At 41.2% G+C, this 14,588-nt stretch overlaps 8 protein-coding genes and 1 non-coding gene across 12 annotated transcripts; 4 read left to right on the top strand and 5 right to left on the bottom strand.

The window, feature by feature from the left end:
* Window positions 1-85: 85 nt before the first annotated feature.
* Window positions 86-1,017, bottom strand: LOC108100998. Its single transcript, XM_017205163.2, has 2 exons — window positions 810-1,017; window positions 86-743 (listed from the first exon to the last, which is right to left on the bottom strand). The coding sequence occupies exons 1-2, from the start codon at window positions 926-928 to the stop codon at window positions 191-193; spliced, it is 672 nt and encodes a 223-aa protein (XP_017060652.1). The 5' UTR covers window positions 929-1,017; the 3' UTR covers window positions 86-190.
* A 191-nt stretch (window positions 1,018-1,208) lies between these two features.
* LOC108100999 lies at window positions 1,209-1,996 on the top strand. Its single transcript, XM_017205165.2, has 2 exons — window positions 1,209-1,618; window positions 1,686-1,996. The coding sequence occupies exons 1-2, from the start codon at window positions 1,292-1,294 to the stop codon at window positions 1,971-1,973; spliced, it is 615 nt and encodes a 204-aa protein (XP_017060654.1). The 5' UTR covers window positions 1,209-1,291; the 3' UTR covers window positions 1,974-1,996.
* On the bottom strand, window positions 1,965-2,486 carry LOC108101000 (dolichyl-diphosphooligosaccharide--protein glycosyltransferase subunit DAD1). The gene has a single exon (XM_017205166.2). The coding sequence runs from the start codon at window positions 2,359-2,361 to the stop codon at window positions 2,023-2,025; it is 339 nt and encodes a 112-aa protein (XP_017060655.1). The 5' UTR covers window positions 2,362-2,486; the 3' UTR covers window positions 1,965-2,022.
* A 380-nt stretch (window positions 2,487-2,866) lies between these two features.
* Window positions 2,867-7,027, top strand: LOC108100988 (proton-coupled amino acid transporter-like protein CG1139). Of its 4 annotated transcripts, XM_017205153.1 has the most exons (7): window positions 2,867-2,953; window positions 3,122-3,352; window positions 3,444-3,558; window positions 4,677-4,851; window positions 5,487-6,393; window positions 6,549-6,721; window positions 6,780-7,027. In XM_017205153.1, the coding sequence occupies exons 4-7, from the start codon at window positions 4,707-4,709 to the stop codon at window positions 7,022-7,024; spliced, it is 1,470 nt and encodes a 489-aa protein (XP_017060642.1). In that variant the 5' UTR covers window positions 2,867-2,953; window positions 3,122-3,352; window positions 3,444-3,558; window positions 4,677-4,706; the 3' UTR covers window positions 7,025-7,027. The 4 variants fall into 4 exon arrangements, with proteins under 4 accessions (XP_017060642.1, XP_017060641.1, XP_017060640.1 ...); XM_017205152.1 differs by lacking the exon at window positions 3,444-3,558 and having other exon boundaries at window positions 5,499-6,393; XM_017205151.1 differs by lacking the exon at window positions 3,444-3,558 and having other exon boundaries at window positions 5,496-6,393.
* Window positions 7,028-7,651: 624 nt separating this feature from the next.
* Window positions 7,652-8,210, bottom strand: LOC108100990. Its single transcript, XM_017205154.2, has one exon. The coding sequence runs from the start codon at window positions 8,109-8,111 to the stop codon at window positions 7,677-7,679; it is 435 nt and encodes a 144-aa protein (XP_017060643.1). The 5' UTR covers window positions 8,112-8,210; the 3' UTR covers window positions 7,652-7,676.
* Window positions 8,211-8,540: 330 nt separating this feature from the next.
* Window positions 8,541-8,638, top strand: LOC122320812. Its single transcript, XR_006245852.1, has one exon. It is a non-coding gene; the product is annotated as a U6atac minor spliceosomal RNA (small nuclear RNA).
* Window positions 8,639-8,771: 133 nt separating this feature from the next.
* LOC108101003 lies at window positions 8,772-11,782 on the bottom strand. Its single transcript, XM_017205171.2, is given in 4 exon segments — window positions 8,772-10,053; window positions 10,056-10,293; window positions 10,550-11,101; window positions 11,287-11,782. Coding segments are annotated over 4 exon segments (2,061 nt in total). The 5' UTR covers window positions 11,698-11,782; the 3' UTR covers window positions 8,772-9,193.
* Window positions 11,783-11,930: 148 nt separating this feature from the next.
* Window positions 11,931-12,457, bottom strand: LOC108100943. The gene is made up of 2 exons (XM_017205089.1): window positions 12,328-12,457; window positions 11,931-12,262 (listed from the first exon to the last, which is right to left on the bottom strand). Exons 1-2 carry the CDS (start codon window positions 12,335-12,337, stop codon window positions 11,976-11,978), a joined length of 297 nt encoding a protein of 98 aa, XP_017060578.1. The 5' UTR covers window positions 12,338-12,457; the 3' UTR covers window positions 11,931-11,975.
* Window positions 12,458-12,836: 379 nt separating this feature from the next.
* LOC108100942 lies at window positions 12,837-14,338 on the top strand. Its single transcript, XM_017205088.2, has one exon. The coding sequence runs from the start codon at window positions 12,897-12,899 to the stop codon at window positions 14,172-14,174; it is 1,278 nt and encodes a 425-aa protein (XP_017060577.2). The 5' UTR covers window positions 12,837-12,896; the 3' UTR covers window positions 14,175-14,338.
* The last annotated feature ends 250 nt before the right edge of the window (window positions 14,339-14,588 follow it).

The following is a 14,588-nucleotide window of genomic DNA, read 5'->3' as shown; positions in this document are numbered from 1 at the left end:
AACCGTTTTTAATATTTTGAAATTTTTGCCTGTTTTTACAACAGACAACAAACATTTTCTTTCTAAAGAAAGATGAATGGAGGGATTTATCACTGTCATTCAATAAAATCTAATATATTTAGAAAGTACAAAATGGAGTTGGGCAGAACTCCAATTGATTCTCTATTTCAAGTATATAACAAAACAATAATTAAAAGTCGATTCGCTGCGACAAATGCTCCTCCTCCAGTCGGTGTTCGATCTCCTTCATGCGCAGCATCATGTTAAAGTTCTGCTTGTCTTCCTGGCCGGTTAGGAACATGGTGAGCAAAGCCTGCAGGCAGATAATGGTTCCCAGAGCCGGAACAATAGGCCGGGTTATCTTCCGCCACAACTGGAACACCTCGCGGGGATTTTCCGTGATCGACGGAATCCGATACGTATAACAGCGGGTGGCGAACATGAATGCGGCAAATGGGGCCAGGATCGAGGGGTAAACAATACCTAAACTCGTCTGAAAGATGGCACTGCGGATCTGGATGCACGCCGGGCACTCGCCCAGCGGATTCAGTAAAATAGGTCGCTGGATGAAGAACTTGTGCGCCAGCATGGTGAAAATTGCGGGAACGGCGACAATTGGGAGGTAGCTGGAAAACCGACCGTGTCCTCCGAGTCGCAACTTGGTCCTGTAATGGTTATTTATGTAGGCACCCGTTCCGGCCGCTAGGGCACTTAGAATTCCGGGCGTGTATCGCAGTGACCAGCTAGAAACAATTTGTTTTGATTAGGTTGTTAGGTAAGTGGTTCGCTTGGAGATCTCTTTGACTCACACATCGCCCATTTTGTCCCAGGCGGTAATGATCTTCCATTGGTATTTTAGGGCCTGATCCTCTGTTATCATAACAGCATCCTTGGGCAGTTCGTTCGGCTTGGCGCGGGATAATGCCATTTTTGTTTGACAAATCCTAATATTTTTGTTCAGCCCACAGCTGCAGGTGTTGAAGTGTTGTAAAACGTCAAAACCGGCATGGAGGAGTTGATTACAGTAGTTATTCGAATTAAAGAGAAATTCCGTTCTGATTACAATTAAAAAACAATATGAAATAATTTTCAACTAAGTGATTGGCTACAATAAAACCAAATCCAATGCGTTTATCGCATATTAAAATAGTATAATCAAGCCAATGCAACTGTTAAGTTAAAGTCCTTTCGCATCACAGCTGTTGTTCTTTCAGTGCTGTATAGCGCTTAAACCAGTGTGGCGTGCTGTTTAAATTCGGATTAAAAATATATTACTAGTCGTCTGTTAAAAATGCCCCACAAACGCAAGACTCGACTGAATGGAAACCAAAAAAACTCGGCTTCGCGCAGGGTCCAATTGGTCAACCAGCCATCAGCCCCGCCACATGCCCTCGTTGAATCCTGCAATGGCCAGGCAGCGGACAACGCAACGCCGGAAAGACCCAAGACCAGCAAAGGTGCCGTTTTGACCTCGACCAGTAGACCCCTAACGCTACACAAGTTCGCCGTACCGCAATACAACACCAGCGTTCGCAAACAGGATGAAATAAACCTCCTTTCCCAAATTCAGGTGGACCCGAGCCTTTCGCCGGGAGCCAAAGCAGTCATAGCACCAAGGGTAATTCTTAAAAAAAAAACTTCGGAAACGTTGAAGCCCTTATTACAACCAGGTTAATTTCCAATAGGTAACCCAAAAGATGAACTTTCCGCCGAGCAAAACTGTTTTCAAGGACTTGGTGCCCCTGAATGTCAACGATTCTATGCTGATTCCGAGCAACTTTAAGGGTTCCTCTTCAAAGGAGAAGCGCACAAAGGATACTGATCTTAACAAGGCCAATATTGAACCCCAACTGGCTGACTATGCTGATAATGTCGATCCCATTACCATTGCCATTCCAGAACCACAGATTCGAATGGATTTTGTACAGGAACCTTTCGATTTTCTTGGCGCCTACAAAAGGGTCTACTATTAGAAATACATTTTATTATTAATATATCCGAGTCGCATTATACATAGCATGGTTAACCGATGAAGTTCATTACAACCAAATGTAGGATTACATGGGCGAAGATAAAATCGGCGAAACCGCGTTCCGGAGAGATACCGGCGAACACAGTCTTGTTCTGAGGATTGGCCTGCAGGCGTAGGCAGACAGCCAAGACGAAGCAACTGACGGTACTGATAAAGCCCGACAGGAAGGAGTTGAACGGAAAGGTGCCCACAAGGCAGCAGTAAACAAACTGGATGATGCCGGTCAGCAGAATGTAGCCCAGGTAGATGTCCACCAGCTTCAGTTTTTTGGGCGTGTTCTGCACGTAGTCGTTGTAGAACTTGGATATTACGCTTGACAGCTCCACCATGTTGCTCTTTCTCGTGTTATTTGTCGGGTAACTTAAGGATAATAGCGATTTTTAAAATATTCACCGCAGACACGTCACAAACTGGGAGAGAACACGAAAGTGGGACCGTAGCTGGAATGTGAAAATAACTCCAAAAATTATAGCGATGACAGCCTTGGTACAGTCAATGCTTGGTAACTGGACTTGTTTTAAAAAATAAGAGACCTTGGAAAAATTTTCAACATTCAAGTGCTATTACAGGGCTTCAATGTAGCACAAGAAAATAATAAAACAAGTATATTAATATTTTTAACAATTACCATAAATAATTTATAAAGCAGTTTAAATATTAGAGAAACGGGACAAGTGGGACTGCAATGAACAATTATTGGATAAAAATGATTATTAAAATAAAGATTATTAGGATAATAATAAATAGTTATAGCATATCCCCAGGAGTTTTTTATTTGATTATTACTGTATCTTCAAATCGCCAAAATAATCGATAGGTAGGGGAAACGTCGACTGTTGGTGTTTTGCTCTGCTGTCTCAGTGCTGTTTTCGGGGTGAGAGGCAATTGTTATTGCGAGCTAAATTCGAAGAAAATTGTAACGTATGTATTTCAAAACCACAATGTCAACATAAGGATGTCGTGCGTTGTAACACATGAATAAATGTTTGATATCATTCGGGTGTCAATGATGCATCCGTCTTATCAAACTACTGAATTGGATGATTACAAGATGATTCATTGTTGATGTTTTCTCTTTTCGATTCGCAGACTTGGAAAAAGATAATTGGCATCAGTCTCCTCCAGTCCCCCAGACCCTCAAAATTCTGTAACCAATGGAATTTAGGAGAACTTCAACTTTAATTTGATTTTGCTTTTCACACTGATAAATCGCAATCGCGCCACAACGTGGTGACCTTCGACGAATCACTTCTTTCATTGTCAGTGTCAAGCGGGAAAAAATCGATGGAGGACCTGACGCCATTAACCAACCTTCAACAGGTAGAACACCCACACATCTGTCTATCCAACGCGCATGCTGAATGGGTTTACTTTTATTTACAGTCCCTCTATTAATTATGATTTCTTTCAGTTTTAGTTCGAATATTATTATTTGTTCAACTGCCGAGTTCTCCGACTATCAACCAACAACATTCGACCCCACCCACACTATCAAGTTGGGATACATCTAATTTGCGATATTTTCTGTGAGTAAATACAAGATACAGATACATTCGTATCTCTGTGAGGTCGCACTTTGTTGTGCAAGTCTGTGATGCAAGATAAAACAAAAATAAGTTAGAATTCTTGATGCTTTGTTAGATTTCTTTATTGCACTCAAATAAAGATTTCTTGACATAAGTTTACTATTTGTCTGGATCTAGCCAGACTCTACTTTATAATCCCTTTATGCACCTGCCTGAAAAATGTAGCTCACCCAAAAAATAATGCGTATAAAACGTAATAATTCTTTTTTGTATTAAAAAGTATATTTAGATGTTTTTTTTTTAATGAATTCGACCCAAATAATATGACTATAATAATCGGTTGATAAAACTTAAATTTAAAACTTATATTCAGTTCTTAATGATGTTATTAGGATCCTCTATTTTAGTTTAAGTCTTGTTCGGTTAATTTAATTTTAATAATTTTTGGTCTTCAAACATTTATCTCAGCCTATAAAGCTTTTAAAAAATCACTAAAATTAAAAGCGTTCCATATAATGGAAAGTAAGAAATATTTTAAAACGCCAGAGAATCAATTTGATTTGCCTCGCTGCTGAGTCAATAAGGCAATAAACAAAAAATTATGGGTGGATATTTGATACACCGTCCGGATACATATTATATAATCGTGAATTATGGTTTGCTGACTGGCTTTTCAGGCGATATGCGGGTCTTATCGCCTCGTATAGCTTGTTTTTGCGACTTGTCAGTGTTTTCGGACTTAAAGCTATACTCTAGTTGACTGTCTGGACTCGCGAATACGATATTGACTTCCCAAGCGAGCGTAATCAGACCCATATGCAAAGTAATGTAAAGATCAAATTAATCGTACTCTGAGTCAAGTCCAAGGCTGAGCCCGACTATCAGCTTGGTCGAAAATTTCCACTGCATTTGTCTGGCACGCGTTTGCTGTCCACTATCCGTCGCACTATCTGCACCTCCTATTGTAATAAGCGTGAAAAACTGAGTCAACGGAAAATTTCCGAGGCGAAAAGCGGGCTACGCAAGTCTGAATTTCAGTGCGTTTCGTGCAGCCAAAGAGGGCGCATCTTATTCAGTACATAGCTCTGAACTAATTTACCCACCGTCACTTGTTCCAGTTTCCCGAGGGTGCGCCGCGCAAGAAGAAGATGACGGAACGTCAACCGCTGCTCCTCCAGAGCGACGCCTCCGACTACGAGGGATCAGCGAATCGGGCATCGGCGGCGCGTCCCGTGCGAAGCTCTCCGCCGGATAACACGCTGGTCAACGTGCACAGCGAGGACAGCCTAGCAGGTGAGTTTCTGACCTGATCTACATTTGTGTTCCTAAAATGGTTATTAAATGGTCATTACAAGAAATATAACAATTTTTAAGAAAACAGAAAAGATTATTATAATAATAATTATAATATGTACATATATTGGTATTATTATCTTAAAATATTATATTTTGTGGTGACCGAATGTTTATTTTTAAAAGTTATTATAAATACATTGAACAGAAAATCAGGATTTAAATGATATTTATAAATCATTTCAAATTTTCTTAATTAAAAATTTTATTAATACATTAAAGAACCAGTTCATTTTTTACCTACTATAAACATTAATATATAAAACCACATATATTATGATTAACTCAAAGTCCAGTGCACAATAATTAAATTTCCCGGTTATTCAATTTTTCATGTGGTTTTCTTAGTAATTATTCTTGAATAACTGTATAAATATAGAAATTATATTTGCCACAGATAAGCACTATGCTTTTCCTAGTTTAAAAAATGTATCACAGCTTGAAATTAAATAGGGCTTACAAATTGTGTTTTTTTTATTTCTGATAGAATTTACATTATTTTAAAAGTTTAAAAATCATATTTAAAGTTGAATTTCGATATAAAACTTGTATCTTTATCGCTATTCCTCTGTGAGTGCACGCAGCAGCTTCGGGATCGGGAGATGAGGAGCATGGATCGATGGATAAGTCCAACTACAACCCCACCCACCATCGCACCCTGGAGCATCCGACATCCAACTTCGACACCCTGGTGCATTTGCTGAAGGGCAATATTGGCACGGGAATTCTGGCCATGCCGGATGCCTTCAAGAATGCCGGCCTCTATGTGGGTCTCTTTGGCACCATGATAATGGGTACCATCTGCACCCACTGCATGCACATGCTGGTCAACTGCTCCCACGAGCTCTGTCGGCGATTCCAGCAACCCGCATTGGACTTCTCGGAGGTGGCATACTGCAGTTTTGAATCAGGACCTCTGGGACTGAGGAGGTACTCCATGTTGGCCAGAAGGATAATTACCACTTTCCTGTTCATCACACAAATCGGTTTCTGTTGCGTATACTTCCTGTTTGTGGCGCTGAATATCAAGGATGTGATGGATCACTACTACAAGATGCCCGTGCAGATTTACCTGCTTATAATGCTGGGGCCCATGATCCTGTTGAATTTGGTGCGGAACCTCAAGTATTTGACTCCTGTTTCGCTGGTCGCCGCTCTTCTCACTGTGGCAGGACTGGCCATCACCTTCTCGTACATGCTGCAGGATCTTCCGGATGTGCATACGGTCAAACCGGTGGCCACCTGGGCCACCTTGCCGCTCTATTTCGGAACCGCCATCTACGCATTCGAGGGAATTGGCGTGGTCCTGCCCCTGGAGAATAATATGCGCACACCAGAGGACTTTGGCGGCACCACAGGTGTCCTGAATACGGGCATGGTCATCGTGGCCTGCCTTTACACAGCTGTCGGATTTTTCGGCTACCTGAAGTACGGCGATCATGTGGAGGGCAGCATTACCCTAAATCTGCCTCAGGGCGACACGTAAGACCAAAAACTTTCCATTCTTAATCCTCTAATTTAAGTGGAAACCTTTTTCGTTGGTTCATAATCTTAAAATCTATTTGCTCCTGCATTTTCTATAATTATAGTACAGTATTAAGTTTTATGAAAATTATTTTAACACAATATTTCTTTAGTCTTTCTCAGTTGGTGCGAATCTCCATGGCGGTGGCCATCTTCCTCTCGTACACTCTTCAATTCTATGTACCCGTAAACATTGTGGAGCCCTTTGTGCGAAGCCACTTTGATACCACGAGGGCCAAGGATCTTTCAGCGACTGTCCTGCGAATCGTTCTAGTCACCTTTACCTGTAAGTGTCCAAATCAACAACCAAGACTTTCAGCTTACAAAGTTATTTTTCTCCACAGTTTTACTGGCCACCTGTATTCCCAATCTGGGCTCCATTATTTCGCTGGTGGGAGCCGTCAGCAGCTCAGCTTTGGCGCTCATTGCGCCGCCTATAATCGAAATTATCACCTTCTATAACGTAGGCTATGGCCGCTATAACTGGATGCTGTGGAAGGACTTTCTCATTCTGATCTTTGGACTGTGCGGCTTTGTCTTCGGTACCTGGGCCAGCTTAGCTCAAATCTTAAACGACAAGACCCATTGAGTTTTTAAAGAAAGAAAGCAAATCAAAACAGGAACTGGCTAGTTCTGCCTACAAATGTGTGCGAATTTATGACGAAGGCTTTATGTAGTATCACTCAGACTACGAATATGTTTACAATTAGTTGTTGGCCTGTTCGAAACTGGTATTGATCCAGTGGCGGTGCTCAAGTGTGTTTAATTTATTTTTATCGCGAATTAGTTGCATTTTTTTGTTATCTTTTAGCTGCAATCGTACCAGACAATAACTAGCATTTTAAGTAGAATGTTTTACGTATATGTTTGTTCAATTTGTAGGTTGAAGAATAACTCTGTGTTAACTCGAGGACCGCACAATGCCAAAAGTGATTTTGCGTAGTATTCATAAATAAATTATTATTTAGCTTTTACTATGTAGTCTAGGTCGGTGCAGATCCATTCCAAAACCGAAATTAGCTAAAGTTATTTGCATACTTTATCGTTCTTATATTTGTAATTATATATACTCAACATACCGTACTGGGTCCCCGAAATGTCGACCTCCGATACAATCTTAAAAGTACATCAATTCGGTGTATCGACAAAAGTTCTTTAATGGTTTAACGAATAACAAAAGACAATAATTAATATATAATAATGTTTATAAAAATCAGTATCAAGTCTCTTCTTTAGTGCTTCTACCACAGGGATTGAATGGCCACGGGAACGGGGATTGCATTGGAGCTCAGAACTCGGAAAGGACTCGAGGAGAGCAGAATCAATCCCTGTTGACGACTTCTGGTCTGTTTCGTGAGGCGGGCGGGACCCTGCTGGCTGGGTTGCACCTCCTCTGCATCCTGATCGGGTGTGAAATCCTGCGGCTCCTCGTCGCTGGGCAGCTGCTCCACTGCATCGGCAGGGGGAGGTCCATAGGTCAGATCCGGAGGTCCATACGTCTGATCAGGAACCCCTTCCTCGAACGGCACCTCGGGTTTAAGTTCCTCGGCGGATGGGTAAGGTGCTGCCTGTTGCCTCTGTAGCTGCTTTCCCAACCTGGCTGGCTGAGCTGAAACCACTCCAAGTGCCAGGATCAGCAACATAAATAAACAGGAAGTCTTGACGTAGTTGCACATTTTGTATTCGTCAATAAAGATAACCGAACTGATGATGGAATCGTTGATAATTGATAACTTGCTGTGCGTAACCTGTCTTTTTATATGTTTCTCTTGGACTACGTGGTTGGGTTAATAAATTTTAGTTCGTAAAACGTGGTCATATGGTTAATGACTGTGTCACCCACGGCCCTTGTGGGCATTTGGAGTTGTCGTCAATGACACGTTGCAGGGCCCCAAAACGGGAAATCATTCAAAACCATTAATTTCAGTGTCAATGTTAGCAGGGCACAAATACATCAATTTTTAAAGAAACAATATTTCAAAAATTTGTTTGCACTAAATTTGAACCCATTTTTGCTCTTACCTTTGAAAACGGCAGTCTTAAAATTCCCAAGTGCTTATTCCGCAAAGCGTACGTATAAAAGGTGGCAAATATTCAAACCAACTGTGTTGTTTGGAAGGAGAGCAAGTTAGCACTCCCCTAGACAAGGATGGAACACATAAACGGTCGGCTAGGCACAAGACAAAGCCGTCCACAATTTTTTTACTAGCCCATATTAACTAATTTGTCTTTTTTTATAAATAAACTACTATTTAATAGTATGTAGTTGAAAATCAAAAAATAAATGCAAGCGTATTGTGAGAAATATGTTTCTCTTTAATGAAAGTCAAATAAAAATTGTTGCACATATAATCATTTATTTAATCAAAAGAGTTTTTAAAACTGTTACAATTTTACATTTGAAATTTTTCCGTTTTACACCAAATTTAAGAGCCTTACTCAGAGTTTTTAAGCAAACCCTCACTTGTCAAGTAGTAAAATTAAATTACATATTTTAGCTTTTACTAAGATTTTTTAGCTTTCACTAATCGTCACACCGTAAAAACGCAATTATATGGCAATCTGATCCAATTTATGATGTTTCAATTTTGAACATTCTAATTGATCAAAGAACATAATAATGACCATCTAAGATCAATAACTAACCTTTAATCTGGCTACGATTATTAAGATTATGTTAATCTTAGATAATATCATCGAATGATCTTATAATCTTATCTCTTAATTTCATTGACCAACAGAAGATCAGAAACACCTGCTAAAGAATGCCATTTTTTTTCGCCAAGAAATTACTAATGGTGGGATCTGTATTCCTGGCACTGCTCGGTAGATATGTGAAGAAGGTGCGACGAAGTCCAGAACTACTATACATTCGCAGGTTGTGCTGAGTGTTCCAGATGAGTCGGGTTCGGTCTAGAACTATCTGTAAAACACCCTCCCGGTACAATTTCTTGCATTTTTTGGCCACCTCCATAATCTCGTCATACTGGGCAAAGGGTAAAGGGTTTTCTCCAGTTATTCGGGGATCGATGTAAGCCCTCAGTGGAATTAACTCCTTTTCCATCTCCGCCAGTTTCAGCGTCTTGTACTTAAGCCTTTCTTCTTCTAATTCCGTTTGTGGACCATATCGTTTGCCATATCGCCTCCGAATCCATTCGCGTAACTCTGGAACTCGATGGCCATCGGGCAAGCTGGCCAGCACAAGTTTTTTATCCTTTTTTAAAATCTGAAAGGCATCACCAAGCATTTGATCCAAGAACTCTTCGTCATCGGGATCGATTTGCTGGCAGTTGTAAACGAGACGTTCCTTCGGCTTACTGGGAGAATTCATACAAGGTGCTGCCAGAAGACTCTTCTCGAAGATTCTCCGCACACAACGGGAGACAGCTTCGTCAATGTGGCTTCTGCGAATTGTCCTCGGTACACTGCCATTTGTCTCCTCATCAAGTTCTTTTATCAAGAAACTTCTATAAGTCTCTTTGATGTCCAAAGGTTCCTTACTGCCCTTTTCGAAAATGTGCTCGTAATCGAAGATATAAGGACTGTGATTTGTGGGTGCAGTGAAATATTCGGGCTTCTTTTTTTTAGAATCTCTTTCTTTGGAAAGTTTTCTTGGACATCGTCACCACCTACGAGCCGCATCAAGGGACCACTTCTATCGTACAGCCGACCCCATTCTCCCTCGAGCAGCAGCACCTGAGGAGGAGCCTCCAAGGTGACGTCAACCAGTTCATTGCAGGCTACGCATTTAGGACTCCGAGAAGTGGGAACTCCGGGACTCCAGCCCTGGACCCCAAACTTGCGGAGGTACTCATCCACATCCCTGTTCAAGTGATGGATAATCCGCTCTCGTGTTAGCTTTTAGGAAAATATATTAACTTATTAGTCGAAAGGATTTTAAATTGATATCTTTTTTTTAGACAAATAGCGGCTCACAAATATTTTATAATTTAAATGTTTATAAATAACACATATCATAGAATTTTAAATTTGATTACAATTTAACAATCTAACATTTAAAAAGGCCCTAATTTAATGTTAATATTAATAGTGTCTATGAAATCCAGTCTAAAAAATAACCATTTTTATGGGAAATAAATAAAAAAAAACTCACCCGCTTTTTTTTCCCTTCTACGTCAATCATCTCCAGATATCGTTGACGTTGTCCAACGATGAAAGCTTGTCGTTCCTGCGATCTGGTTTCCTCGTGAAATTCACACAGATCTTTTGGGTCCTGTTCAAGATCTGTGGGTGCCTCATCTATCCGGTCAAAGAGGTGACAGAGCTCGTGATTAATAAATGCCTTGACCGTTCGCTGGATCGGATGGAACTGGTAGTCGGCGAACCAGCGATCGTCGTCCTCCTTTTCATCTCCCACCTCGTTGGGGATCTGCACCCCAAACAACGGAGGATTCGCCGTGAAATTAGTGATCTCTCTAGTGGATCTCGGACGGGGTTGTTTCTGAAAGTAAGGTTTTGCTCTCTTACATTTTTGACACGAACGCCGGGACGTAGATTGGGTAGCTTGTTTGGACAGAGCTCTGTCCAGAGCTCGAAAGGTAGCTCCCAAATCCAATTTCGAAACCTTATCTTCAATGCCATTTTGCGCAACCCCCGCAACCATGGAAGGATTAGGAGTTGGATTGGAGAGACGATTAAAATTTTTCTGAAAGAAAAACAGCAAACTTAGGATAATAGTCGAAAAAATTGTAGTTATAGGTTTAGCAAACGACTGAATGGGAAATTAAAAGTTTATTTCCTAAAAGCAAGTTTAAAGGAAAATGTTTGCCGAACAACACAAAAAGTATTTTTGCTTAAACGAGGAATTTAAAGTTAGCTTTTTTAACTAACCTTTTGCAAGTCCTGCGATGTATTTGAGCTACTAACTATGCCTTTGCTTAACGGAAGAATTTTATCCAGAGCTCGAAAAGTGGCCGGTAAATCCAGATAGGCGATGGCCGAAAGCAAAATTTGTCCATTATCTGTGTAACTTCCACAAGGACCGCTGGATTTGTAGTATTCCTCAAACAGGAAGAAGAGAAAGGCCAGTTTCTGGCCACGACTCAGCTGCACGATCCTATGAATCTGTCGCTTTTTGATCACAGGACGCAGACCCAGGCGAACCAAACAGTCCTGAATGCCACCGAGCTCGAAGTTCAAAGTGGATCCCAGATCCTCAGCCGCCTGCATTTGATCGAGCGACAAACCGCGAAGCCAACCAGCGACGGGCAGCTCCAAATCCTCTGTTGACTTCTTACCCATTGTTCTATCAAAAAAAGAGGGATAAACGACAAATTTTAGAAACGAGGAGATTTTGTTTTCATGTATGAACTTAATATGATTTTTGACAGCCAGGTAACTTTTGATTAAGTTAAAAAAACAACACACAAAAATTCTCTCTTTTTTTGCATATCAGTATTCGTTTTATCAAAGTGGTAACCCAACATTTAACTCCCCTTACTTTTATTTAAACGGATGCCCAAAAATCTATTCAATTATTTTGCCATTGGTTTTTATTATTTGATAAAAACGTTGTCAATTTAACAGTATGGAGTCCATTGCCAATTTGACCACACGGTGCAGTTCTTCAGTGTGGGATCGAATCCGCCGGTGGTGCCGTTCAACTCTTTTTCGCACAAGACAGCCACGGGCGCCTGAGTACCGACGGCCTCGCACTTCCAGTAGCGAGTGGGATCGAAGAAGTTGCGGATCTTTTGATTCAGGTTGGTGGCGTTGGTGCAGTCGGGCGCGTTGTTGGTATCGGGATCGCAGACGTAGGCGGCGTTGTAGATGCCCACGAAGAGAGCAATGCAAACCAGAACTAGAGCTACGGTTGGAAGAAAGATCCTGTAGAATTGAAATCCATCGCCGAATGATTCTCAACTGACTTACCGGCTTTCATGGTTGAGTTGGTTGGTTGGGACTGCTACCGTGAATGTGCTTTGACTGGGCGAATTGGCAAGTTTATATACCCCAGACGTTCTGGTATCAGTGTACTAGCTTTCATCAATAACAGCTATCTCCGTCGCCGGGAAGCCTGTGCGAAATTCTATTTTGGCAGCGACATGAAATCGTTTCAAAAATAATCATGTCGTGTATCACCGACCGTATCTGTATCTCAACGCCTTGCTCGAGCCCCTAAGTTGACGCAATATCTCGATAAGGTTGGGGCTCTTTAAGAGGTCATGCAGTCTGCAGTCCACAAAGGATTGGAATTTATAACGATAGTCTTTGCCCTTACTAACACATTGTCTTTCAATGGGGAATACCAAATCTTATCGCTAGAAAAATGAGTTACAAATTGTGCGCAATTTTAGGTATCCGTGAATTTATAGAAATCTTTTTTTACAGATGACAAAAGAGTTTTAACTATTTTGGTCAACCTTTCAGTAGGCTTAGACGCCACAGCTTTTTGATCTAAACTGTAATGTTTCTAAATTCTGTGTAATTGATCCTTAGAGATGGAGTCGAAGGCCGCCAGTAGCACGGTTCCGCCGAATACCATTATGATCCAGCTGGTCTCCCAGCAGCCAGGCTCCAGCAGTCAAATGCAGGCGGTTCCCATTTCGGTGCAAGCGATACCTCTTTTTCCCGACTCCCGAAATAATAACGAACGACCTCGACGAGCAGAGACCAACAATCCCAATACAAGATCTCATGCAGAGGATCCTCCTCGAATGCATTCCCGGGTTCGACCTGAGATGTGTGCTCCTCCCAAACGGAAATTTTGCCAGAGCCACTTAAGGTGCACTACAAATCGCCAATCCTCCAGTGGCATTCAAAAACCAGTTTACTTCGTCCTTCGACCAGAAGATCGAATTCTTCCCATTTACATACCACCGCCTCGAACCGCTAGTAATTGTATCTGTAATAAGGGAGTTAAAAGGATGGAAGGGAAGTGTCCTTGCTGTGGTCGTGGCAGGACATTGATAACGGAAAAGAAGACCCAGGAAGTGCAGGTGCCAGAGGAACCTACAAAAGAGAAACTCTGGACAGAAACTCAGGATCAAGGAACCAACACCAATGACCAAGCGGATGTCTTGGACCTTAAGATGATTTGCGACACTTTGGGTCGCGCAATGATGGCAGCAGCAACAGCGGCAGTGGAAGTAGCCCATAGATCCCAATTATCAGGGTCCCTTAAGGAGAGTGTAATTAGTACCCCCGAAACTAAAGACTCAACAAATAGTTCACCACAAGCAATACATCCGTCGAAACCACAAGAGCAGCTACAATCGGCCATGCACACCAAACAGAAATATGCAACAAGCTTCCCGGCTGAAGAATCTTCGTCTTCAGAAGACCGGAGAACCCCGGAACATGTGAGATCCAGGCACAAAGCCAGCTTTTCGGAAACGGTCCTCATGGCAATGACTGATGGATCACCAACAGAAGAATCTCGCCCTAGACGTTCCGAGCCTTCCCTTTTAATTGATCGGGAGTTTAATCTAAAATACCCGAAAACACCCAGACTAACTCCGGAAAATTTATCAGGTCAATACGATATCTCACCAGAGATTTCCGATTCTTTCCGAATTCAGTCCGGTTCTTTACACAATGAGGAGATTCAAGATAGGGAAAGCAATTTAAGCCAAAGAAAGCGTACATTCTCAAACCGCAAACCTCCACTTCAAGCTTTAAGAAGTTCCTTGATCCGGAGAAGGTTTCCCACGGAGGAACCACCCCCACCTAAAAACAAAAAAGCACCTGGTCCAACGTCCCCCAACGAAACACCCTAAATCTTTTCAACATTTAAATCCTCCCCTATTAGCAAGTCCCCCAAATCTATCCGAAAACGTTCATTTCTGTAATTTCTGTGACTATTATTAATGCCAATAATTCTGTGATCAAATTAAGTCAAATAAGTTTTGCCAACATAATAAAGTATTTAATAAAATTTCAAAATCACGTAATTCTAAAAAAATAGTATGCACTAACTCATTAATTAATATATTATCACCGAGCTGAATCATAAATCAGCGTCATTCAATTATTTTTTACAAAAAGATAAAAAAATATATGAGTAACATACGGTGTTACGAATCGAATGGCATAATTAACTTCGGTATTATTAGTTGAATACTAATAACTATAAGATTATTAACTATCCTGAAAAATAACTTTTTCACTATAAATCAAAAGTGAGCCGCGTT

Source organism: Drosophila ficusphila, unplaced genomic scaffold (assembly GCF_018152265.1).
Source record: "Drosophila ficusphila isolate 14025-0441.05 unplaced genomic scaffold, ASM1815226v1 contig_795, whole genome shotgun sequence".
NCBI classification, from domain to species: Eukaryota; Metazoa; Arthropoda; class Insecta; order Diptera; family Drosophilidae; genus Drosophila; species Drosophila ficusphila.
Note: the sequence above shows the minus strand (reverse complement) of the source record. Positions and strands in the feature narration are given on the sequence as shown.